Consider the following 27,926-nt stretch of genomic DNA (forward strand, 5'->3'; position numbering starts at 1 on the left):
CTCAAATGTGAGATTTTCCAACATCATACATGCACTCTCACTATTTGAGATTGTGACCAATCAAAACCACCTTGTGTATTTTCATGAATCCTCATTACTTGTAAACTTTGTTTTGCCTTATAGTATAACTCCCTTCTTGGACCGAGTAGCTTAGGGCCATTAGCCAATGATGGTCCCAGCCATACAACGTATTGGGAGGGGCAGAATTGCATATTGACCAAGCTTTTCTTTTCCTTTTTCTTCTTTTAAAAAAAAAGTGGAGAAGTGGAAGTTCTCAGAACCCAATATTCTTATGATTGTCATGCCAAGAATTTATCATTTTCATCAACCATGTAATTAGTTGGAACTCTTTACATTTTCTTTGGTAGTTAAAAGCTTAAGAAATTTTAATAACGTAAGACCTTTATTTTCAGGGTATCACGTTATTAATTGTATCACCTACAATTTCTCTCCCCAATAGATATATCTGTGGCATTTTTTTGATACAATCAAAAGGGGAGAGCCTGAGTCTCATAATTAGATTCAAAGAACGAAGTTGATATCAAGCTTTTGATGCTATATGCGTATAGAAATTGAAATGGCGCTTACACGCTGAGACTCGGAGTTGATGCATACATACGTTATCCAATCCCACTGATTTCCTTTTTTTTTTTTTCTTTTTAGTTGTGGGTAAGATGCAACCTTAACTATTGAATACATTTTCAATGGCATAAAAAAAAGAAAAAACATATGATACATGGATACAGATAAGAGTTGACATTTTGGTGCAGCTGGTCACCTCCATCTCCTACTAATTCAAGGGGAGAGTATAACGATCAATCTGCTGAGTATGATGGCAGTCCCGACATTCCAGGAAAACGAATGGTTTTCAAGAATCACTCCAACTGTCATCATCATCTTCATCACTCCCGACAAATGCCTGTGTCAACAAATCAACAGTTTCAACAAGGTATTCTGGAAACAATCTCAAAACATTGAAAGAAATTTGATGAGAAGGGGCTAGAATCTACTAATCAGAAACCAACCTGGCGCATGGCATTTGCTTTCTCTAAAATGGCAACAACATTCAAGTTGGTTTTGGATCTCTGAATGATGGGCCTTGTTGTAACCACAGGTTTCAGGTTAAAAGACTGAGAACCAAAACAAGATACTCAAGATTTGAGTTTAAGAGAGTCTCATAGAACACAAAATATGAAATTGATGAAATGAAAGAACAAGGAATATCACTATGTCCAACCTTAGCTCTTATCTGTTCTAGCAATGAATCCCTTTCATCCTTCCTTGGTCCAACCAGAGGCCGAATCCGTTCTTCCACTTTTCTCAACTGCAAAAACATTTAAAGCAGAAATTTTACAATCCAAAAGTCCTGAAGCAACTTCACGTCTAGAAACTTATACAACATGAATTACCATCATTACCGTGCTTTTGTCATGAGAGGCCACAGCTTCAATAAGAGGATCTCTAGGCCGAGGTTGTTTTGTCTGAATTTTTCCATTCACCCTTCCATCCTCAACATTTGGGAGCTGTTCAAATGTGCCCATTGGCCACATTACCTCTCCCTCTGAACTAAACGAAGGATGTGGAGGCTTCTCAGCTTGTACAGTCATTGGCAGTACAGATAAATCTAAATGCCGTGTTATTCCTCTCTCTGGAGAGAGGGAACTTTGTTGAATCATCTCATCTTCTATATTTGGCTTTGGTGCCAGAAGGCTCAGAGGCTCCACTGACTCTCCCTGCAAAGACATAAAAGCATGCCTAGAATTCATATCTTTGATGGTTGATTGTAGCGATGTGAATTGGTTCAAACTAGGCTGCATGGTTTCTTCCTCTGAAGCAAGGGTACTACTGTGTTGGGGCTTCTCATCTTCTGGAGGTGGTGATGGAAAGAAAGGGTTCAGATTTGGCATTTCTCCCACACAAGTTTGGAAACAATGCTCACTATTTTCATCATCCACCATCACTGGTGGTTGTGGCAAGAACGGATTCAGACTAGAATTCAAGATTTTTCCTCCAAATGTTTCACTACCATGTTGAGGTTTCTCATCTTCACAGGCTGAAGGTAGTGATAATGAGTTTGTAGGCAGTGTTGTTTCTCTCTCAAATGTTGACAAACCCTGCTTAGCCTTCTCATCGGATATGGCTGATAGAAGTGGTAAGAATGGGTTCAGACTAGATTGCACCATTGCACGCTCTGAAGTTAAGGAACCATTTTGAAGCTTGCCCATCCTCCACTGTATAGGAGGAAGAGGTGGTGGCGGTGGCATCTCCAATTCAGCCTGTAGTGCATTAGGATCTAAAACTGGCAAATCAATGGCTGGTCCTGTGGGCTGTTGTTCCAAAAGTTTCTGGTGGGTTGCTCCAGGGAGAATGTCAAAGCTATGGAATTGGTCCATGTCTCGCACAGATATACCAAAGCTTTGGCTATCAGGCTTTGGTGATAACATTGCCTCACATTGTTGACTGGCCACCCAAGAAGACTCGGATGCAGTAAAGCGGCCATTCTGATCAATATGATCTGGAGGTCGCATTTGTTCACACTGAAGATCAGACAATTTTGAACTCTCTTCATCATCATGACAAGACTCTATATTGGGTTTATCAGCCTGTAATTCCAACACTTGTTCTGAAGGGAACCCAGATTCTTGTAGCAAATGAGTGGGTGAAGAGACAGCATCTTTTGCATTTTCAGAAAAATCTGTTTGGTAGGTGGATTTTGATTCCCATTCTTGATTTGTTTCATCAGAAGATTTAGGAACCCAGAGACCATCACTGAGATGCAAATGGCTCAAATGGCTTGGAGCATGTTCAAACTGCAGTGAACAATCATGAATATTCTCAAGTAATTCAGAAGTGGGAGGATCATGCAATTCCAATGAATCATATGAACTCTGAAGTAATTTAGAGCTGGAAGAATCATGTGACTCCAGTTTAGGCTGTTCATTCAAATTTTCAGTGGACAGTTCTAGTTGATTCACTTCTTTTTGATCATCTGTAGGTAAAATATGCTCTGGAGTATGTGCCTCAGACATTTCCAATTTAGACAATTCTGAATTACCATTGAAAAGATACTCTTCTTGCAACTTTATTTGACCAAAGGATGGAGAGCCTATCAGGTATGGGTGAGCAGAAGCATCATTGTAGTCATCAGCCTCTGCATTAACAGTTTCAGTTACTTTCTCATCTAACTGCAAATGAGTCTCAGCCATCAATACTGGTTTTGGAGAATCAGGTACCTTACATATGGATGAAATTTCAAGAGAGAGAGAAGTTCCCATAAAATCACAGGGATTCATATGGACCATATCAGGTTTAGATTCATCTGTTACCTCGACATGAGATATATCAGATGGTACTTCCTGTATATTGGAAGGTGTTTTCCCTTCAGAATGCTCAGTGTCATTTTTCTCCTCATCCAAATCAAGTGTTGGAAACTCATTGATACTTCCTGGGACATCAACTTTGGGTTCATTCTTTAACATGATATCAGATGCATTAGATAGTACTTCCATATTGTTGGAAGACATTTTCACTTCAGAATGCTCACAATTTTCTTCACAAGTTAATTCACGTGGTGGAACCTCATTTGTTCTTCCTGAAACATTGTCTTCAGCAAACTCAATAGTCCTTCGAATATTGAACTCTGGTATCATGCTTTCTGAGTTCAATCCTATTGGAAGGAGGATATCTGTATCAGGCTTTACATCATCCACATCACCAGCAGAGACAGAGGTAGGCATATGTTCAGGTGTACTACATGGATGTTCAGTTGCTGTAAAACATTCACATGCTTCAAGACCTCCTGTCAGGCCTTCAAGATGTTCTTTTGTAGGCAAGATGACTACATGTGGTAAAGAAGAGCTTTCAATAGAACTATCTTCACAATATCTTGAGTTTCTTTCTGTTGATAAAACAATGATATCTGTTTCCACAACCTTGTTATCAGGATTCACATCTTCTAGACCACCAGCATTGGTGGGAGGAAAAAGTTCAGCTTGTGTGGTACCTGAACAAGCTTCCAGGTTTTGTTCTTCCAAGCCATGGACCTGCACTGTAGGCAAAACAACAGAATGTGGTGAACCAAAGTTTTCACTAGAAACATCCTCAGGATATTCTGTGGGAAGCACTTCTTCAAAGTCAGTACCACTTTCTTCCTTTTCAGGAGCTAGGTTTGAAATGCTATACAGCTGTGGCAAAGCATCAGAAGATCTATCCAAGGCCCCACCATCCAATACTTCCAAATGTTGGCTTTTGGCAGACACAGTACCAAGAAAGTCATCCTTCACACCATCCAATTCCTCAGGCTGGGTTTTCATAGGCCCCTTAAGGAGATTATCATCCTTCATCTGAGAAGAGAAATCCGAGGCACTGATTGGACAGGATAAATCCACGATTAATATTTTCCCATCATCTTCCATAATTGAGGATGAACCTCCAGTACAAGATTTCACAGAGACAGAGGAGATCTCAACTGATTCTGGTCCCTGCAAGTGAAACTCATTCAAACTGATGTCAGAACTTAACTGGAAATGAGTAGTTGATTCTGTGATAGAGAACTTGGAAGATGTTTGCCCAAACTCAGGCCTGTGACTTGGATCCTTCAATTCCTTAATGCAACAACCACCTGGGATCATGTCATCTGAAGATTTAGTTTCGAAACCATCTCCATTTAGCTTTTTGGAAGACACGTCCTCAGGTTTATCCAGGCATGTCTCGATAGATGGGTACACTTTGGCTGCCATATCACCATCTGATGGTGCAGTCTCAGCACAACCACTTACAGTATCTGAATTGGAAAAATTAGATCCTCCTTTCTCAAATGAAATATTCCCATCATCTGAAACACTAGATTCATCACCAGAATGAGAGTCCAAAAACTGGGCTTGAAGCTCCAGTTCTTCCTCGTTAGTATCAGAATATACTCCCTGCCTTTCAATATTAACAAAGCCTCTATCATTCTTGGTTTTACTCTCAGTATCAGTTTCTATTTCTGATTCCATGGTAGCAAGGGCATCCATATAATTTTCCACCTCACTGGTGTTGCCGTCGGACCGATAACCATCACCACTTTCTTCTAGCTTCCTTTCCACATTGACCGCTGATTCCTTTTGATTCTCTGTTGATTCCCCTTGGTTGTGAGGTTTATAAAAGGTGGATGGAATTTTCTCAGCCTCGTTATTTGGGATTTGTTCAGGTGACTTTTTTAATCCCTTAACAGCATCCTCATGCAACTCCTCCATGGATGGTTCTAATACCTTTTCCTGTTTACTGGGAGATACAACTATGCTTGTTTTCCTCTGCTGTAATATGTTTTTATCAGGGTTTTCTGTACTAATTTCATGTATATCGGAACCCAATGCACTGGCATCTCTGGATGTTGTCTTCAAGTTAGCAGGGGTTAGAGAACTTTCACAGACAATTTTGTGCTTGGGTGAAAGACTCTCCACAAATCTCTCCATGTAGCTATTCCCAGTTGTTGAGTCAAAAGGAAATGCATTCAATTGCCTCTTCTTCAATTTCATGCGATATCCAGGGACATTATTCTCAGTCTGGTTATTCTCCTCTGAGAACAACTGATGCAACCTGCATCTTTACAACATCAGTCACCAATTTTGCATTCCAAACCTTACCAACCATTGACTATAATATCTAATGTTTTATTAAAAAAGGCATGGAGGCCTTACTTGGAATCAGAAGCTCGGAAAGCCTCTTGTGTCTCTCCATTCCTCCAGCGTGATCCTTTTCTCTGCCATTTGGAGGAGGGGATAGATATTTAGTAGTTAACAGAAAAGGTTAACATGCAGCATGTGGGTGCTATTGTCATCTGTATATGGTAAGAAAATCTATCATTGGCAGTTGCCAAAACCATTAAATGGCAATCACAGGAGGCCTAAAATGCAGCCCCTAATGAGAAGACCTAAATGATAGAATGGTAATCTTTGGCTCAGATTGCCAAAGAAGACCAAAAATGCAGCCCCAATGAGAACTTGAGAAGAACAATTATAGTGAAAACTGCCACAGCAAGATGACAATTTTCCTGAGGCATGGAAAAGCCACACTTAAACTATACCATGTATAGAGCCTATAGATGTATAAACCCATAACTGACACCACCCATACAAGTGCTGTACCTAAAAATCAAATATTTCAAACATTTCAACTGCCAATTCAAGGACAAAAGAGCAGAACTTATCAAAAAGGAAAGTGAAAAAGTTATCTGAGTAGAGCAATGACTAGTATAGTAAAAGGCAAAGCAATTTAGCAGAACCAAGAAACCAGTATTTTAGGAATCTCTGTATTTACATAGGTGCATATAACTCATGAAGGATGCAACAACATCAAACATCCAGATTGATCAATGCCTTGATGGCATGCAGTGTAACAAGATGTCAAATAACTCAGGACAACATCAAACAAAAGATGAGAGTATAGAAACGAGTAATCAGACATACATTGTCTGCTACTCTTGTAAAGTGAAACATGAGGAAATTACAACTCAAAAATCCATTCTACCATGAAACTAGAAAGGATGATTAAAACCTAACTCTCCAGAACATGGTATGAAAACCGTATGCAGGAATACCAACAATTAAAAGAATGTCCTGTATGGTCAGGAGTTCCTTCGGAGCATTTTCTAGGGTGATTTTACAGTAAATATAAGGCCATAAAAAGAAGCTATAAGCAAAACAAACACAGGTTAGCTTGGTGTAACATTTTTCTTTTACTGCTTCAGAAAAACTGAATAATCAAGGCTTATCTAAGAATGTTTTGGCTATAGCTACTACTACTACTACTACTACTACTACTAATAATAATAATAATAATAATAATAATAATAATGATAATAATAATAATAATAATAATAATAATAATAACAGAAATACAGAAATAAAGCAATAAAGCATCTAATCATATTAACAAAGTTTGACACTTAGACATGCAAGAATGCATGCATACAAATCTTGCTACCTTTAATTTTCTTGTGGAACACACATTGGCAGTGAAAAGCAAATTAAGTAGTCCCTATTAGATAGCAATAACACAAATAGTCTTTACAACACTATTATTCAATTCTCAAGTTCCACATCCAGGTCACCCCTAACATTGGACTATCCACTCCAGTAAGGTCGTGATGCTAAACTATGTTATATTCATAATACTGTCACACATGAATTCAAAGGCTTGTAGCAAGTTGGGATGTTGTAGCAACTTCCACCATCATACAATTACATTTTGGGGTTATTTCCTCATCTTCTTTAGACAGTTTAATCGTTATGACCAATAACTCCACCAGCAAAGATTGCAATGACGAGAGGATGAGTATTTCAGAAGTGAGTCATGTGGAGATTCAGATTAACTCCGATAGAAGGCTTAACGAGAGGATGAAGACTCTTAATGCAAGCTTGATTGGGAGATTCGTTGGAATGGATTTGAAGAAGTGGTCAACTGGGCCTCTTTTGAGTGGAGTAAGGGTAGAATTTTGGGTGTCAGAAAGCTGAACGGGGGACTGTTCTTGTTTATGTTTCATGGCAAGGAGGCAGAGTGGGTTCTGGAGTCTGAAGCTAAGCTGAGCAGGGGTTGTGTGCATGTGACTTATGGTTAATCTGGTGGTTTCCAGTGGCAAGTCTTCTACAAGAAGGCAAAAGGAGGAGGGCGATCTGGATTGGAGTTTTGGGAATCCCCCTGCATGTGTCGAGTGAGGAATCCTTCAGAATGATTGGGGATGCCTGTGGTAAATTCTTGATTGCTGATGAAAGGAATAGCAGTTGGGAGAAGATCAACATTGCAAGAATTTTGGTGGAGGTCGATGAGGTCTCTGCGATTCCAGATTGTTTAGTTCTGGCTTTTGCAGGTGAAAAATATGAGGAAGACAATGGAGGGGGGGAGATACAAGGGGTATAGCAGTAATTTCGGGTGGGACAGGGGCTTTAATTCAGAGGCATGCGGTTGGAGTCAGCAAGGATAATATGAAAAGGTGAAGTTTGGAGGGCAGTAGATTAAGTGCAGCTCTCTAGTTGATATGCGAAAGGTCAAAGGATTCAATTGAGACATCAGGTTCTGAGAGTGGGGACCACTCCCTGAGATCAAGATTTAAGAGGATATGCAGTGGTTTTAGGTGCAACAAAATTAAGGCAAGCAAAGTAATTGGTGCCAAGGTTTTGCAGTTCAAGAGAAGAACGAGAAAGAGGGATCTCCACAGGCTTTGAACCAGCAAGGTGGAGAATTGGGTTTGGGTCATCGCTAATTATGACAGCTCTGAAGAAAAACTGTGAGCCTGAAAAACAAGGAGAGTCAAGCTGATGAGAAGGAGCTTTATCGTCTTGCGTTGTGGTGAAGTTGTTTTCATTCCAAGGGAGAGGTGCCGGGAGATCAGAGGAACAAACAAAAATTAACCAGCTTATAGGCAGGTCTCTTTGCTTTGGCTCTTTTGTGGTGGAAATTCCTACTGATCTACCTCAAGTGGGACATTTGGTGTTGTCTAACTGGGATTCCGCTAGGGTTGAGGGAGGCCAAGGAGGAAAGGAGGCTGGGTTAGAGAAAGGGGAGGAGGAGGGTGTAAGGGGGGATGAAAGTCCTCAGAAGGGGTGGAGAGGAGGGGAGGAACTCGAAGGAACGGGAGACAAGAGGTTGGAAACAAGCAGTCAGCCTAAAGAAGCGAGCAAAAGAGATGAGTGGTTGGGCCAGAAGTTTGAGAAGAGTGTTTATGCTTTGAAGTCCCAGTTGGAATGCTTGGAGTCAACTTAGGCCGAAGAAGGAATTCTGAGATCAAGGAAAGGGATGCTACTGCCTTAGATACTTTGAAGAAAGTAAGAGAGTTGAGCAAGTTCCAGCTTATTCACATGTCAAAAGTTTTTTCACATTTGAAAGATGGTTTGGTTGGTGCTGGTCCTACTAACAAATTCAAGAAAGCTTATAAGAAAAAAGGCTCAAAAGACAAAGCTTTGAAATGAAAGTTGCTGAGATCAAGAGAGCCAAGTGCCAAGATTCAGAAGGGGTTCAGTTGCAATGGACGTCAGCTACTAAAGAAGGTTTGGAGTCAAGTTCAGAGTTTGAGGATGAGGAAGGGGGTAATTGAGATAGAGAAGGGATTAATTGCAACTTCATCAGTCAGTGTGCGTGAGAAGGGGGGAAAGTGGAGATTAAATGTTTGGTTGAGGTGGAGAGGAGTTTGCTAGAAAGGTTTTCAAAGCTTTTGAGAAAAGCAAGAGGGAAGAGAGCTCGAAGAAGATCGCAGTTGGGGGAAGGAGGAGAGGTGTGGAATGAGGAAGGAGATGGACAAGGTGAATTGCTTGATGAAGACTTTTAAGCTTGCTCTTGTTTGGGGTGGCTTTCTATTGCTTCCCTCTGTTTTGTGATCTTAAATTTTTGCTTTTTCTGTTGATGGGCAGGTGTTATCTTAACACCTTGTTTGTTTTCTGTACTCGATCCTTTTCCTTTCAATAATTTTTTTTTACCTTTCAGAAAAAATGAATTCACAGGCTTGGGAACCACCACCAGTCCACCACTAAGCAAGTACTAAGTACTAATTTTCCATGCCAAAAGATACCCAATCAGAGAGTTAGTTCGTATAATAACATTTTTGAAAAAGGTATCATATAATAATGTTGATATTTGAGCTAGAGAACTCCTCGCTGAGTGTCAACATTTCCCACACCTATGCTACATGTATACACCATATATATTAAGAATACCTCATTCCAACCCTATGAAGATAATATATTACTTGAAGGGCAGAAATACATATTTTCATATATATCAAAACAGAGCCTCCTTGGAAAGTCACTAGACATGATTCCCGAGTAACACAATATTCATTATGTACTGCTGTTCTTTTCAATACCATACCTTAACTTTTCGTGCTTTCTTTTCCCTTTGAATTTCTACTTTGTTGGATTCAGAAGAGGTTAGTTTTATTTTGAAGAATGATGGATCAGAGAATCGCTTTAAACATGCCCCAGCACCTGCAACATCAAACCTGTGGGAGAAAGGTCATTCAATAATAACATTTACAAGGAAAAGAGACCAATGTTTATACATACCCCTGAGGGAAACATGAATAATATAATCTTACTTGTCCAACAGGAATAACCGAGGTGGACCCCGACATTCTTCATAAGAGTCCATTACAAATCGAGGTAAATCTCCCCGACTCACAAGATTTTGGTCCATTTGAAGATTAGGATGCCAGTCGACACCTGGAAAAAAATATTCATGAAACTAAGATTTCTGATTATGGAGCATATCTGAACTAAAATAGACTTCATATCAGTGGAGAAACAGTCCAGTAATTTAGTGAAGTCCCTGCCATATTAGTTGCCCTTTTCTTTATTTACCTGTTATTAGTATTTTGGGCCTTGTTATTAGTCTTTCTGGGCCTTACTGGACCTACTATGGTTGCTGTTACTATTGCTGTTATTGTTCATTAAGGAGTGTGTTGGGAGGCAGGGGCATAGATATCATTGTAGATCTTGTTATAATAGAAACATATAAATACCAAATCTGGGTGGCAGAAACTGATTGAGATCTGCTCCCTTTCTCTTCTCATTCTTCTTCTATTCTCTTCCTCTCTTCTTTCTTCTGGTTTTCTCTTATTTCTCTTTTGGTTTTCTTGCTGAAACTACATCAGAATACTGATTGACTGTGAACAGCACCAGCCATCTTGGTATCAGAGCAAGGTTTAGGGCTTGCTAGGGTTCCTATGTAGGCTTCTTCCAGCCAGCTACATGAGGATGTATTAGGGCTGGATATTTCAGTCTGTCATGCCTGATTCTTGGAGGTTGATTGGAGAAATTCTTGCTGCCCAAGATCTGCAATCTTGGAGATCACCAATAACCAGGAAGAATCAGAGTTCTTTGGATCAGATTAAGGTTTAGGGGCTAAACCTTCAATTGGTACAATGGTACTGGTGCTTAGTGGTTTCTGAGTAGAATAGTTCCTTTATGAGATCGATAGCTTGTAGGAAGTGATTGGGATCTTCTGGAAGGAGCGGCTGAGTCTTGTTTTTCTCTCTAGGCTGTTTCTAGGGTTTCTACTGAGAACAGGTCAGTTCTAGAGTCTTTTGACCTACCCCATTTACTTCTACTGTTCTGATTTCACTACTGGACTGTTAAGGGAGTAGTTCAGACCCGTAGTTTGTACTGGATTACCGCATAAGCTCTAGTACTTGTGAGGTCTTTGTGGTGTGATCAGTATGGAAACAGGTGGAAAGGAACCAAAATCCTTTGGAGAAGGATCTATGAGGTCTAGGAGTATGTTAGATAATACTTTTTAGATTACTACTGTTAAATTTAATGGCACAAATTACCTGGAATGGGCCCAATCAGCCATGATGGACATTGGGGGAAGGGGAAAGCTTGGATATGTAACTGGAGACATTAAAAAGCCAGCAAAGGTAGACTCAACCTATGCAAAATGGGTTCAAGAAAACTATCTAGTGATGACTTGACTTTGCAACTCTATGCAGCCACATATCAGTAGAAATTACTTATGGGTGAAGACTGCTATGGAAATCTGGGAGAATATGAAGGAAACCTACTCACAGCCCCTTAATGTTGCTAGGGCATATGAGCTGAAAAGTGAAGTGAATAACCTTAAACAGGGGGAGAAACCTGTATCAATTTACTTCTCTACCTTAAAATCTCTGTGGCATGAGATTGATCACTTGGAGACTATTGAATGGGAAAGCCAAAAGGATGCAGCAACATATAGGAAGTTGGTTGAAACAAATAGGGTGTTTGAATTTCTTGCTGGACTGAATTCAGATTATGATATTGTAAGGCAACAATTACTCACTAGGGACAATGTCACCTTATCTCAAGCCTCACTAGTACATAGTGAAAAGAGTAGAAGGAAAGTTATGTTACAAATTCCACCCATGGAATCAACCTTGGCAGCAGTGAAATCAAAGCCTGTTGGTGATAAGGAGAGGGAAATGAAAAGGGAAGACAAGAGGGATATGGTGTGTGATTATTGCAAAAAGCCAAAACACACTAGAGACACTTGTTGGAAGTTGTATCCTCATCTTATTCCAGCAAGACTCAAGAATAAGAAGGGGAATGCCAATGCAACAATTACTACTGACTGTGCATCTTCCTCTACTGCAAAATCCACCTCCCTAGATTCATTAGCTACACTCAGAGCTGCCTTAACTCAGTTAGAGTGTGAAGTTGGAACCTCAAGATCATCTCAACCTTCAGCTGCTACATCTACTACTACTCCCACTTCGACTTTTGCTCACTCAGGTACAAGAGCTACTGCATATCATGCTTCAGCCCCAGGAAACACTAGCCTTTTTTGGATTGTTGATTCAGGTGCTTCTGAACATATGACTAGTTTATCCTCCATGTTTACTTCCTACTCATTATCTTTTGGCAAAGACAGTTTCCATTGTTGATGGCTCCCTTGTACCTATTTCAGGCAAGGGAGATATCAGAGTGTCTGATACCATTTCATTATCCTTTGTCTTGCATGTCCCTAAAGTTAGCACAAATCTGATTTTGGTTAGTAGCATTACTAAAAATTAGAATTGCTCAATAAATTTTTTCCCTGATCATTGTGTCTTTCAAGATCTGGTGACAAGGAGGGTGATTGGGACTGGCCATGAAACAAATGGAATTTACTTGCTTGAGCATCCACTTGGAAGGAATAAAGATGTTAAGAGGTCTTTTGTGTCTCAGTTTGTGAGTCAGATTATGCTTTGGCATAATCGATTGGGTCATTAAAGAGTCTTTTTCCTACTTTGTTTGAGTCTATCCAAGCGTCTAGCCTAAGGTGTGAGAGTTGTGAACTTGTAAAGCATTGTAGATCAACCTATTCTTTGAGCAATAAAAGAAGCATTGTAGATCAACCTATTTCCTACTAGTCTCATTTTTCCTAGGTTTATCTTATGCGTTCTCGAGATGAGGTACCTACACTAACCCATGCATTCCACCAAATGGTTTTAACTCACTTTGGAGTCGGAATCAAAATTCTCAAATCTGATAATGCCAAGGAGTATTTTGCAAAGCCCTTGGCCTCATATCTACTTGAGTATGGAGTTATTCATCATAGTACTTGTCTTCATACACCTCAATAGAATGAATTAGCTGAGAGAAAGAATAGACACATTGTTGAAATTTCTAGGAGCATCATACTAAATTCTAATGCTCCTATTCGTTTTTTGGGGGGTGCCATCCACACAATTGTCTACCTTATCAACAAAGTTCCTTCATGGGTTTTAGACATGAAAGCACCTTTTAAGCTAGTGTACCCTGATAAAGACCAATTCACTATTCCCCTTAAGACCTTTGGGTGCATTTTCTTTGTTCAAATCCTTGGGCCTCACCGTTCTAAATTTGATCCTAAGGCAACCAAGTGTATTTTTCTTGGGTATGCACAAAATCAAAAGGGGTATTGTTGTTATGATTCAATCTTCGGGACTAGGTTTTTGTCTATGGATGTTATATTCTTTGAGGTTGTCCCTTATTACTATAGGACTTCACCCTAGGGGGAGAGTGGTGAGTAGGGTGTTTTTGCTCAGGAAGTTCCATTGCCTATTCCTATCAATGAAGGGGAGTGTAGTGAGGAGGGCTGTCAAAAGTGTAAGGAGTTGAGAGTGTTCCACAAACGATCGTGGAAGTAGGTTGGGTTCCAGTAATGAACAGTCTAGGTCACCTTCGGTCTCTTCTAATCAGATTCAGGTATTTCACCCTTTGTACCTACAACTATCATAGATGATATGCCTACTACCACCATTGAACCTCAACTTCCCACAAATGATCTTGACCTTCCTATTGCAATACGCAAAGGAAAGCATTGTTGCACCTCATCTACTGCCCATTGCATCTCTTAGTTTCTTTCTTATGATCATCTCTCGCCAACATATAAGTCCTTTTTGGTGTCCAATGCTTCTGTACCTATCACCAGAACTGTGCAGGATGCCTTGGTAGTACCTAAGTGGAAGGAAGCAATGAAGGTTGAGAGGATGAACTTATCAAAAATGATACTTGGGAGCTCGTAAATCAACCAAGAGAGAAGAAACCGGTTGGATGCAAGTGGATATTTACAGTGAAGTACAATGCAGATTGGTCAATTGAAAGATACAAAGCTCGACTGGTTGCTAAGGGATACATACAAACTTATGGTATTGATTATGTAAAAACCTTTGCACTAGTTGCCAAAATGAACACAATCAAAGTGTTATTGTCTCTTGCTGCAAACTTCTCATGGTCGTTGTTCCAGATGGATGTTATAAATGCTTTCCTAAATGGTGATGATCGACAAGAAGTGTATATGGAGTTGCCCCTAGGCTTTTGTAATGAAGACAGTGGAAAAGTCTGTTGATTGAAGAAGGTCTTGTATGGCTTGAAATAGTCTCCAAGGGTGTGCGTGGTTTGATAGGTTTAGACATGCCTTGGAAAGATTGGGCTATGTACAAGCTCAATCTGATCACACTCTCTTTTTCAAGAAAGTAGGTTCAGCTTTAACTCTCCTAGCTGTATATGTTGATGATATTGTGGTGACAGGCAGTGATAGTAATGAGATTAATTCTCTCAAGAAGTTACTTAGTAAGGAATTTGAGGTAAAGGATCTAGGGGATTTGAGATATTTTCTGAGAAATGAAGTGGCTAGATCCAAGCATGGTATCTTCATATCCCAAAGGAAATATGCCCTTGATCTCTTAGAAGAAGCTGGAAAATTGGGAATTAAGCCAACAAACACACCAATTGAGCCAAACCATAAGATAAATGCAGAAGGGGGTGAACTACTTAAAGATAAAGCCATGTGTCAACGGTTGGTTGGAAAGCTTATCTACCTCTATCTAACACGCCTAGATATTTCTTATGTTGTCAGTGTTGTCAGTTAATATATGCAATCTCCCAGAACATCCCATCTTCTTGCAATTGAGAGGATACTTGCCTATTTAAAAAGGTGTCCAGGAAGAGGTATACTCTTCAAGAATAATGGTCATATGAAGATAGAAGTGTACACTAATGCAGACTGGGCTGAATGTGTGGATGATAGGAGATCTACCTCAGAGTACTGTGCCCTTGTTGGGGGCAACCTTGTTTCTTGGAGGAGTAAGAAACAAACTGTTGTTGTCCGCTCCAGTGCTTAAGCAAAACACAGATCTATGGCTAATGGGGTGGCTAAAGTGTTATGGTTAAAATCACTACTTGAGGAGTTGGAGGTTGAATATGAAAAGCCCCTAATGTTGTATTGTGATAATCAGACTACTATTAATATTGCTCATAATCCAATACAACATGGTAGAACCAAACATATTGAGGTGGATCAACACTTTAACAGAGAAAGAATTGCCTCCAAAGAAGTATGCCTTCCTTATGTTGCCTCCGATATGCAGCTTGCGGATCTCTTCACCAAAGCAGTTACAAGGGTCAAGTTAGAGACAGATTTGTGCAAGTTGGGAATGACTAATATCTATTCCCAACTTGAGGGGGAGTGTGGAGAAACAGTCTAGTAATTTAATGAAGCCCCTGCCATATTAGTTTTTTTTTTCTTTACCTGTTATTACTTATTAGTATTTTGGGCCTTGTTATTAGTCTTTTTGGGCCTTACTGGGCCTAGTATAGCTGCTGTTACTATTGCTGTTATTGTTTATTAAAGAGTGTGTTGGGAGGCAGGGGCATAGATGTCATTGAGATCTGCCCCCTTTCTCTTCTCATTCTTCTTCTATTCCCTTCCCTTCTCTTCCTCTCTTCTTTCTTCTGGTTTTCTCTTATTTCTCTTTTGGTTTTCTTGCTGAAACTACATCAGAATACTGATCGACTGTGAACAGCACAGTCATCTATATCATTTGATATCTACATGCTCTAATACAGTTGTGTTGTACTTATTTCTGTGGGATGGGGATTATACATACCAATACTCTGCACGGTTACTAAATATCTTAAAAATGAAAGAATAAGGATATTAGGAATCTGGGTTGCCATGGTTGCATTAAAAGAAAAATCCCCCAAGGTGACAAATATATTCATGATCATTTGGTGAACAAATTAGCAGACAACAAGTTCTACTTCTGTTTATGTCAAGGCATAAACCCTTCAATATGCATTTCGATCTACCAGGATTAAAAGAAAAATGAAATGGGTTTTACAAGCTGAACTTAATAATTTACTTATAGTGAAAACAAAATATCTCTTTTATTTTGAAATAGGTAAAGTATAAAGTAGAAGTTCAGGACTGTTATCAGTCTTGAACCCTAATGGATTTCAGGATCGAAGATAAGAAGAAAGGTAAGAGGAAAGAAGAGGAAGAGGGAGGAGAAGCAGTAGAACACAAGGATTGAAAGGAGGAGCAGAAGCTTAATGTACTCCCAGCGCCACTTTAATTAATATTTATAGGTTATGCTCATTACATGGAAATGACAGATCTGCCCTTAGTCTTTACATAACAAATAGAGCAAAAATAAGGCTGAAATAAATAACAACTGAAACAACTAAATAACCAATAGCTAACCCTAGGCAGACTAGAACATCTTCTACCCTATGAACACAGTGCGACCGTAGCTGTGGGGCCCACATCAGTGTTCTCTACACTCCCCCTCAAGTTGGGAATAAATGTTTATCATTCCCAACTTGGATAGATCTGCCTCTAGCTTCTTCCATGGTACAGCTTTGGTGAGGATATCTGCCAGCTGCATATTGGAGGTGATGTATGGGAGACACTTCTTGTGATGAGACCCTCTCTCGTACAGTGTCGATCAACTTCAATATGTTTAGTCCTGTCATGCTGCACTATGTTGTGTGCTATATTAATAGCCGCTTGATTATCACAATACAGCATCAGGGGCTTCTCATACTCAATACCCAACTCCTCAAGTAGTGATCTCAGCCAAAGAATTTCAGCCACTCCATTAGCCATTGACCTGTACTCAGCTTCAGCACTGGATTGGGAGACAACACTCTGTTTCTTACTCCTCCAAGAAACCAGGTTACCTCCCACAAGAGCACAATATCCAGAGGTAGACCTTCTGTCATCAACACTCCCAGCCCAATCGGCATCCGTATAGACTTCCACCTTCATGTGGTCATTGTTCTTGAACAGTATACCTCTACCCGGGCATCTTTTCAAGTATGCTAGTATTCTTTCTGCTGCTAGAAGGTGCGTGGTTCTAGGAGAATGCATGTACTGACTGACAACACTAACGGCACAACTGATATCTGGCCGGGTGAGGCATAGATATAGGAGCTTTCCCACTAACCGCTGGAACATAACTTTGTCTTCAAGCAACTCCCCACTCTCTACACTAATCCTGTGGTTTTGTTCAATGGGTGTATCTGCAGGTTTGACACCTAGCTTTCCAGTTTCAGCCAAGAGATCTAAAACATATTTCCTCTGAGAGACAAAGATCCCCTTGTTTAGATCTAGCAACCTCAATACCCAAAAAATACCGTAGTGTACCCAGATCTTTCACCTCAAACTCTTGATGAAGGAGCTGTTTGAGGGACTCAATCTCATGGTTGTCATTTCCTGTCATCACAATATCATCAACATATACTGCAAGTAGTGTCAGTGACGACTCCACCCTCTTGATGAACAGTGTATGATCTGACTGGGCCTGTACATAACCGAACTTCCCAAGGGCTAGTCTGAATCTGTCGAACCAAGCTCTAGGTGACTGCTTCAAACCATACAATGCCTTATTGAGCCAACAGACCTTCTTACCTGCCTCTGTATCATAGAATCCAGGAGGCAACTGCATGTAAACCTCTTCCTGCAAGTCCCCATTCAGGAAGGCATTCTTAACATCCATTTGGTACAAAGGCCAAGTGTAGCTTGCTGCAAGAGATAATAAAACCCGAATGGTGGTCATCTTGGCTACTGGGGCAAATGTCTCCAAGTAATCTATACCATAAGTCTGAGTGAACCCTTTTGCAACTAGCTGAGCTTTGTACCTCTCAATGGAACCATCCACATTGTGCTTCATAGTAAATATCCACCTGCATCCAACTGGTTTCTTTCCTTTGGGCAAGTCAACTAGTTCCTAGGTATTATTTTTCAACAGGGCATCCATTTCAACTTGCATTGCACCTCTCCACTCCGGGACTGATAGGGCTTCTTGCACTGTTCTCGGAATAGAGACATCAGCAACAGAGGTGAGATAGGACCTGTAGGAGGGAGATAGGCGATCATAGGACAAAAACTGGGAGATGCAGTGGGCTGTAGATGTGGTGCAATGCCGTTTTCCTTTATGGAGGGCAATGGGAAGGTCGAGGTCATCTGCAGAGGGTGAGGTAGCAACAATGGAAGGAGTCTCTGTGGGCCCTAGGACTGTAATATCTGGACTTGGAGCTGCAGAAGAGATTGGAGTTGGCTGGGACTACTGATGACCGGGATCAACCTGCCTGCATCGCCTGTGATAGACTCTCAACTCCCGATCCCTCTGACCACCCTCGCTACTACAGCCTTGTCATCAACTGGAATAGGTAAGGGAACAGCCCCAAAAGTATTAACTTTGTCCTCACTGCACTCCCCCTGAAGAAAAGGACCCAAATCTCCATGCTCACTACTCTCCCCCTGAGGAGAGACCTGAGAATAGTAGGGTGTCTCCTCAAAGAAAGTGACATCCATGGATACAAACTTCTTCCCTGAGACAGGATCATAACAACAATAACCCTTTTGAGTTCGTGCATAACCAAGAAATATGCATTTGGAGGCCTTGGGTTCAAACTTGGAGTGATGGGGACCGAGAAGCTGAACAAAACAGGTACAACCAAATGTCTTGAGGGGAATAGTGAACAACTCCTCATTGGAGTATAGAAGGGAAAAATGAGGTTACATATCAAGAACCCGAGAAGGAATCCGATTAATAAGATATACCGCCGTAAGGATAGCATCACCCTAGAAGTGAATAGGGACATTGGAGGTAAACATAATACTTCTGGCCACCTCCAAGATGTGCCTATTCTTCCTCTCTGCAACCCCATTCTGCTGAGGTGTATAAGGGAAAGTGCTCTGGTGGATAACCCCATGATTAAGGAGGTAAGATGCCAATGGCTTAACAAAGTATTCCTTTGCATTATCAGATCTACGCACTTTGATCCTGGCATCAAAATAGGTTAGGATCATTTGGTGGAAGTTTTGGGTCAGGGCAGGCACCTCATCTCGTGATCGCATAAGATAAACCCAAGAAAACCGGGTGTGGTCATCAACAAATAACAAAAAATACCTGTACCCACCCATAGAAGGAATGTGATATGGCCCCCAAACATTAGTATGCACAATATCAAAAGAACTATTACACTTTTTATTACTCAATGAATAAGAGTTTCTACAATGTTTAGCAAACTCACAACTTTTACACTTCAACTGAGATGTGACTCAACAGACTCAAACAAAGTAGGAAACAGACTCTTCAAGGACCAAAAAGATAAATGACCCAATCGGTTATGCCAAAGCATAACCGGACTCACAACCTGAGAAACAAGTAACTTCTTATCCACTGACTCTTCCCGACGAGAACTCTCCCCGAGCAGATAGATCCCATTCGTCTCACAGCCAGTCCCAATCACCTTTTTCGTCTCCAGGTCCTGAAAAACACATCGGTCAGAAAAGAAAGTTACTGAGTAGTTCAAATGTTTGGTATTACTACTAACGGAAAGGAGGTTAGTATCCAGTTTAGGAACATGCAAGACAGAGGACAAGGGTATAGTATCCGACAGTTTGATGTCACCCTTGCCAGAAATAGGAACAAGAGAGCCATCAGCTATAGATACTTTATCCCTACCAGAAGATAAGTAATAAGTAGTAAACAAAGAGGGCAAGCTAGTCATATGGTCAGATGCACCTGAGTCTATTACCCAACACGGTTCAGTAGTACCTGGAGCGGAGGCATGGTAGGCTGAGGCTCGAGTACCTGAGTGTGCAAAGGCCGATGTGGCCGGAGCTGATGATGACTGCGGTAACTAAGCTGAACTGCCAACTTCCTTCTCCAATTGTATTAGAGCAACCCAAACTGCAGCTAAGGTCTCTAATGGTGTGCCTCTCGTGCCAGATGAGGATGCTGAATCAGTAGTCATAGCCACATGAGCATTATCCCTTTTATTTCTCAACTTTGCCGGGACCAAATGTGGATGCAGCTTCCAACATGTTTCTTTTGTGTGTTTAGGTTTCTTGCAATGCTCACACACCACATCCCTTTTATCTTCCTTCTTTCTGTCCCTCTCTGAATCACCCTCTGTTTTGGGTTTGACAGCTACCAAGGCAGGAGGTGTAAGCGGCTGAAGTTGCATCATGACTTTCCTCCCGGTCTCTTCACTGTGCACTAAGGAGTATGCCTGAAAGAGGGTCACACTATCTCTGGTCAAAATCTGCTGCCTCACAATATCATATTCTGAATAAAGTCCTGCCAGGAACTCAAACACTCTGTTTGTCTCGATGTACTTTCTATGTATCTGAGCATCTTTGGGACTCTCCCACTCAAGAGTCTCTAAGTGATCAATCTCATGCCACAGGGACTTCAAGGTAGAGAAGTAGACCGACACCGGTTTCTCTCCTTGTTTAAGGGAATTCACCTCACATTTCAACTCATATGCTCTGGCAACATTAAGGGGTTGGGAGTAAGTCTCTTTCATCACATTCCATATCTCCTTGGCTGTCTTTGCCCATAAGTAATTTCGGCTGATATGGGGCTGCATAGAATTACAGAGCCATGTCATAACCAAGTAGTTTTCTTAGACCCACTTGGTATACATAGAGTCTCCCTTGGAAGGTTCTGCCACATCTCCCAAGAGATACCCTACTTTGCCCCTTCCCCCAATAGCCATCATGGCTGATTAGGCCCATTCCAAATAGTTTGATCCATCAAACTTTACAGTTGTAATTTGAAAACCTGTCTCAGAACCACCACCATAACTACTGTTCCCAAAACTGCCTTCTGCCTGATTCTTAAACTCCATTTCGGTCAAAAACCAGAAGTCTCAAAATTAGGGTTACTACAGTCAAAACCAGCACTAGGACTCCCAACCACAATCACAAAATCAGTATAGAACCAATCTGTACTCACAGTAGATGTGCATGAAATATGTATAAAACTGATCTGAAATCAACAACCACACGCAACAGCAACAGTCCGAACTGTTTTCACCCCTTTAGAAGTGTTCGAAACCCCAAAAGAAAACTGAAAAACAGTTTGAAGAACAATCTGATATGCTGAAGCCAATTTGAGGTTTTAATCGGTCCTAAAAGTTGTACACTCTAGACAGTACCGTACGGATAAGGTTTGTATTAGGGTTAATATGAAACCTTAAACTGATCAATCTAATATGCTGAAACCCTAAAACTGAACTATTAGGATTTGTCGCAGGGATAAAATCACAAGGTTCAGTCCAATACTAGGGTTTGCCGCAAGGATAAGACAAAACCCTAGAGAATAGAGAGATAAAACCCTAGAGTAGTTCGGCCACCCTTGCTGGATAGGTCCAACCTATCTTCTCTGATGTTACTTCTCTCAGAAAATAAAAGACTTACAATAGGATGCAGTTCGCTGCCTACCAAGGTTACCCGAACCCCAGCATTCTCTGATTCTTCCTGATCACCAACTCGCTGCAACTATGGCACTTCTTCAAACAGCTACTAATCCTCTGGAGATCTCCAAGAACCAGTCAACGAACTCTGCTTTCTCAGCTTCCAGCCTTAGATGGTTCTCATGTGGTCGGCTAGACTAGATTCACATGAGAAGCCCTAGCTCTGAAACCAAGTAGAAGTTCAGGACTGTTATCAGTCTTGAACCCTAATGGATTTCAGGATCGAAGATAAGAAGAAAGTTAAGAGGAAAGAAGAGGAAGAGGGAGGAGAAGCAGTAGAACACAAGGGTTGAAAGGAGGAGTAGAAGCTTAATGTACTGCCGCCGCCACTTTAATTAATATTTATAGGTTATGCTCATTACATGGAAAGGACAGATCTGCCCTTAGTCTTTACATAACAAATAGAGCAAAAATAAGACTGAAATAAATAACAACTGAAACAACTAAATGACCAATAGCTAACCCTAGGCAGACTAGAACATCTTCTACCCTACGAACACAGTGGGACCGTAGCTTTGGGGCCCACATCAGTGTTCTCTACATATAAATTCATTAAAGAAGAAAACCATGTACAGCAAGAAGCTGTACACAGGGATTTACAAAAAAAAAACAAAAACAAAAAAACTACTCAAGCAGCTCTATACCCCCCAGCCCTGCTTTACAAAAAGATATTTTCATGTACAAAAAAAGAATAAATGAATAAAAACAAGATATCTTAAATGAATAAATGTTTTGTTCCTCTATCACTGTTACATGGTCTTGATAATATATGTAACATTTTTGTGTCGTTTCATATTTGTAAGATGTTGCTTAACATAGACATAAATTTGTATATCAATATGACACACATAGAGGATGTTTCAGACATAATAAGCCTAGAAATCTGGATAAGTTTATTGAAATATATATATATATATATATATATATATATATATATTGATCCATAGTACTCTAGGCACATGTGCAGTGGAGGGGTTTTGTGGAGGTGAGGTAATTAGATGATAAGAAGTGAAGAAAGGCTTGAACCTAGGGTTGTACTCTAGGAACCACTAATTGAGCTGTATTTTTGTGAAGTCCTTTCTTAAGGACAATAAAAAAGTATGTTAAACACTCAATTCAAGGAAAACAAATTAAAAGGAGAATAATAACCTGTATTGAAAAGGAATAATGAATGATTGGTCTGGGAGAGAAGTGCTTTCTCAATTGGTGGAACTTCAGCCTCTAATTGTTGCACACGAATCATCAGCCCATGGCCTCTAGCAGCAGTAGCCAACACTTCTTCATGTAAATCATGGAATATCTCTGCTGCAAACCTGTAGCAACAGAACACATATGTCAATCATAATCACATCTTAAATTTATCAAAAAAAAAATCATAATCACATCTTAAATTTATCAAAACAAAATCATAATCTCATCTTAAAATATCAGCATGCATCCTTCAGCACAACCACAAAGAAACTATGAAATTCAGATAGCATCAATAGCTGGTCATGTATATTGGGGGCTACAATGTCACACCCTTGTATACAGTCTGGAAACATGCTGAATATCACAGTATAAAATAAATCTGTGCATCAAATTGTAGAATATGATATAAATATTGTGCAATTCCAACACTTGAGTATCAATGTGCACATTTGTCATTGCATATCACATAATATGTTGCTCATGCAATTAGGGGTGGATTCAAACAGAGCTGAGCCAAATATATTGCTATTCGAGTCAGCTTACCAAAAGAACGTGAGGCTCAAGCTTGATTCAACATAGAGACTTGAGCTTGAATTCGGCTCAACTCAAAAGGTCATATATTCAAGCTCGACTTGGCTTGAGCTCGATTGTGGTCCATGCTTGATATAAAAATAAAAAATTATACATATAAAAATTAAGAATTATTATACATATAAAAAATAAAAATATTATATATATCATATAAGCTCGATTAGGTTCACAAGCCTCATGAGCTGAGCTTCATTGGGCTCGAGCTTAGCTCAAAGCTCGACTTAAACCGAGCCGAATCAAGCTTTCCACCAGTCAAGCTTGAATAGATCTGAAAAGCTCGATTCATGTCTACCCCTACATGCAATCATAAATATATGGTTAGAGTGTAAAAAATCCAACTTTTTTGGTTCATTGCACTCTACATGAACACTTTCAATAAACCAATCCAACTAGACCATTTTTTTTTAAATGGAAGGTGAGAATCTGTGGATTTAAGATCAAAGGTTCATTTTCCTGCTACAAAAGAAAGAAAAAAAAAAGTTTTGGTTTTTCTTTGTTGCCAACTGATCTAACAGCTTCATTAATGATGTAGGACAGGAGAAAAGTGCCACTAAGATGAACATTGTGGGAGGGAGAGAGAAATTAAGGACATGAATTATGAGAGTGATTCAGATATGAAATTGAGAAGAAATAATGCACTTTAGAACAAAAGAGAGAAAGAAGAAGATTGCATTATTACCCACAGCCTGCAGGTAAGTTCCAAATAAACTCTTATTACATTAAATCAACTCTCAAACTCCAATTACAATGAATATTAATACACTAAACTTGAGAGTTCGGAACTCCCTTTACAAACCCCAATTTCAACTGGGAAGCTGACCCAAAATAGATTCTAACTGCTTCAAAACTAAAGCAACCCAATAGGTAACCCACAGGGACACGTGAATAAGGAGTCTAACTCCTAAGACAATTCTAACAACACTTTACTAATTCTACTACAACTAATTTATTGTAAAGACACCAGAAAATAGTAAATTGTGAGTTTACTATAAATAGCTAAAAGTTACCATACATGGTAAATTCCAAATTTTACTGATAGTAGTAAATTTTTAGAAGACTTAAAACCTTATTGCTAACGTACCAACAACTAAACGACCAAAATTTGAGTAACCAAAATATGAAGAATCATGGATTCTTCTTCTAAGGATTCTTTTCCTGGTTTCACAACTGCATCATTTTCTTTGATAAGTAACAGAAAAAACATTAAAATAAAAAACTATATATACAAATTTACATTCTGTTTTTAGAGACACCTAAACCTCTCTGCAGTCATGTATATTACAACATAGCCCAGAACATATTGTACCTTATAACCCCTTGTTTGGCTAAATTATCAGCCAGAGTTAGCTGACCTCTGAACCCACTGCACTATAACTGTCATACTCCTTGTCATCCATCCAATCCTTTTGGTTTCATTCCCAAACATGCTGCATCAATTAATAAGAGAGAAAATAGCAAGGTACACCATAGGGATACCAAAGAAAAGGTGAAGACTATCCCCAGATACATTCCCCCATTCATGCTTCAAACAAATCCAGTTTCACCAAACAGATGCACCCAATAAAATGCTAGTTGTGAGACCATATTACATTTTCTAATGTCCAGTATTGTTAGGCACTTTTCTGTTTTTTTTTTCTTGTATTTTTTTTTTTCAAACCATTTCAGGGACCGTTTAATGCCCGTCAACCCCCTGAAACACCTACTGTAGGGGCATATCGGGGGGGTCACCAATACAATACACCCCAATATGTTGCAAAATTTAAATCCTTGCTTTTGCAAGTGGTATTTGGAGGCAATTCCTTTTTTATTTAGTCTCGTGTTGTCTCCACTGGTGGAGATGAAGTTCCTTTTTTAGACTTCTTTCTTCAAACCACCACAAAAAAGTGGTTAGCAGTCCTATGGCTCTGGTACAAGAACTTCTCTAACAAGGAGAAAGAAATGGAAGCAGTCATTGGTCCAGCCATTGCTATGGTGGCTCACTAGATTAAGACAAAGGAAGAGTTCAAGGACTACTTTACTGATGACATGTAACACGTGTTTGGGGGACAGAGTAATCTAGTTGCTTCATCAACTAAAAGAGACATACTTCCTTTATAATGGGGATCTCCATCCATCCATTTTATCAAACTCAAATTTGGCAGAAGTTTTATTGGAAGGAACCCAGGTGCATTTGGAGTAGCAGTATTCAAAAATCACTACGGTGAAGTTTTGATGCCATATTCTGGACCTACAGATGAAGATGACTAAATCTGAGCCAAATTCCTAGCACTGGTACAAGGTATGACATTCGGCTAATCCCTAGGTTTCTACAATTCGGAAATAGAAGGTAACTTTCAAGTGGTGATAAGGCGGATGCTAACTGAGGGGGAAGGGCCATGGATTCACTGACATTCCGTTAGAGAGGCCAGGTCTATAGCTCTAACCATGGACACCTTGAACCTTATTCAGGTGGTTTTGAAGATCAGCCAACACTTGAGCTGACTCATTGGCCAGAGATGGATATATAAGGAGTCATTGTAATAGGGGTTCACCAAGGTAGACTCATGGCCTCTTTTGTTTATGGATTCAATTATAACCATCCAGTGCTGGAAAGATGTCCTACCTTTTTTTATTATTAATAAATAGTTTCTTTGCAAAATATAAGGAGAATATACAACTACCATACCCTTATGAGTTAGGAAAGTAGGTAACACAGGACCTCTACAGCCAAAAGCATTGAATTATAAATGTTGCCCCTGGACCAGGTACTCCCCACTCTAATTCACTCTTGTCAATCTGGTTAGACTGTCAGCTAAGCTGTTTGCAGACCTAGGGATCCAATCTGAACATACATATTTTGAAAGCTTCTCTAATTTGATGCCTTAAACACCAAGGTCCTTCAGCCTTTGATGATAGACAGCTTATCACAACTTGACAATCTCCATAACCACGCCATTCCACTCCCTTTCCATAGCAAATCTCAGTCCATGCAGAGAAGCTAGCCGAAAGTTACTCAAAATAAATCAGTGAGACCCAAATTCAAAATGGATTTAAACCAAAGGAGGGGGCACTCCATTTGATAGTGTATCTCAATTATCCAAGCATTACTCAACTCATTAACTCAACAAAGTCTTTAACCCAACTATACGATGCCAGCCCACCCTATCAAGGACCATAGCCATTGTTAAGCTGTACGTCGCCAAATCCTTTTTAACAACCTTAATTACCCAAATTTTTAGGTCTCAAATTTACCCCCAACGGGAAAAGAAGGTCGTCCTAGACTGGATGGTCCTCCTCTTCTAGTGTTTGTGGAAGGACTACCAAGCCGTTAATACAAACAGCCAAGCCGAATCCTAGTCTTCCCACAGTCTTCCAAGCAACAAAATTCAAGCTGCAGAATGAAGACAAACAGACCATCTACCTATAGTTGGAACTCTTGCGGATCTAAGACTGGAAACCAAATTACATTTTTGCAGGAAAATAATAAAAGATAGAACACAGGGTGGCAGAAAAGTTGTCCAATTTTGGCGCGCATTCCAACCACTCAAACTGAAAATCCTTCAGCAAGAGTCCCAAATTCAAAGTTCAAACAGAAAACTTTCAACAATCTAGAACCTCAAACCTTGATAACTAAATATAAGGAAAGATAGAAAAGAAAGAAAAAGAAAAAGGCGAACAAGAGTTGAGGAGAGGAAGACTAACTCGGCGAGGTCTCCGAGCTGACGCAAGACGCCAACGAGTCCAGCCATGGCGACACCTTCAAGTAACGCTTCGGGATCATCTTTATCAGCAGCTTTGTAAAGCTCCGGATCCGCTAAGCTGTACTCGTTCCTTATCTGGTATCTCGTAATGGGCATTTCGTCCAAGGATCGAGAACCCTAGTCTGTGGAGATTGATTGTTTCTTATCTCTGATTGCAGCGTTACGTTTCCGCCATTAAAACTTCGTAAGAAATATTCATCAGAGACGGGAAGAATTTCATTGAGTTGGGGGATTTTGAAAGAATATACACAGTGGATATCTGGCAAGAGGTGATGAAGGGTATTTATTTTTCTATTTAATATAAATATTAATAATAATAACCATACAAGTTTAATTCAGAGGACGATAAATTCGACACTGCAACGGTGAATCCTCCCCCTTCAAATCCCTCACATTTGATTTCAGATTTCTTTCCTTTTTTTCTGTTCTTTTATTTTTTGTTTTTTAACGCTTACTAAGCTAAGGTACTTGCTTTCTCAGCAACGTTCGTTGCAAGAGACTGTAGTGAAAAGCAATTATTACCGGAGAAAACACCAAATATATAATCTAAAGTTTCTCTTTTTTTTAATACTTTTCCGATACAGATAAAAGGAAATCTAGGTTGAGCTGTTTTAGTGGAAGAAACACGCTATCGAATACTCATTGAAAGTCGTCATCACTGCTGAAGCAGAGCTCAATTGGTTCCACCGGATGATCAGAAAAGTAACGGCAACCAATAATGATGGAACAGACGATGATCTGAACGTAAGCCTGAAGTTTTATTAAACACCGTAGCAGTCCCAAGCCAGAAAATAAAGATTTAAAAAAAAAAAGAAGAAAGGAAGTTTTGTGATTTGTACGGAATTCCCAACGTTGGCTCTACTCTACTACTCTGGATTCT

At 39.9% G+C, this 27,926-nt stretch overlaps 1 protein-coding gene across 1 annotated transcript; it reads right to left on the minus strand.

The window, feature by feature from the left end:
- Positions 1-535: 535 nt before the first annotated feature.
- Positions 536-27,926, minus strand: SCAR2 (SCAR homolog 2). Its single transcript, XM_088973974.1, has 9 exons — positions 26,988-27,926; positions 22,674-22,837; positions 10,070-10,193; positions 9,844-9,973; positions 5,682-5,743; positions 1,419-5,580; positions 1,238-1,324; positions 1,026-1,130; positions 536-919 (listed from the first exon to the last, which is right to left on the minus strand). The coding sequence occupies exons 1-9, from the start codon at positions 27,140-27,142 to the stop codon at positions 869-871; spliced, it is 5,040 nt and encodes a 1,679-aa protein (XP_088830100.1). The 5' UTR covers positions 27,143-27,926; the 3' UTR covers positions 536-868.

This window comes from Nelumbo lutea, chromosome 2, assembly GCF_056320005.1.
Source record: "Nelumbo lutea isolate HS-2025 chromosome 2, American lotus-T2T, whole genome shotgun sequence".
NCBI classification, from domain to species: domain Eukaryota; kingdom Viridiplantae; phylum Streptophyta; class Magnoliopsida; order Proteales; family Nelumbonaceae; genus Nelumbo; species Nelumbo lutea.

What these genes read in the sequence shown, in the direction of transcription:
- SCAR2 (XM_088973974.1), bottom strand. Translation starts at nt 27,142, where the DNA reads ATGCCCATTACGAGATACCAGATAAGGAACGAGTACAGCTTAGCGGAT. An exon ending in CGGTTATTCCTGTTGGACAA is followed by an intron (nt 9,974 to 10,069) that starts GTAAGATTATAT and finishes TTTCTCCCACAG; the next exon opens with GTTTGATGTTGCAGGTGCTG. An exon ending in AGAAAGCACGAAAAGTTAAG is followed by an intron (nt 5,744 to 9,843) that starts GTATGGTATTGA and finishes TCCAAATGGCAG; the next exon opens with AGAAAAGGATCACGCTGGAG.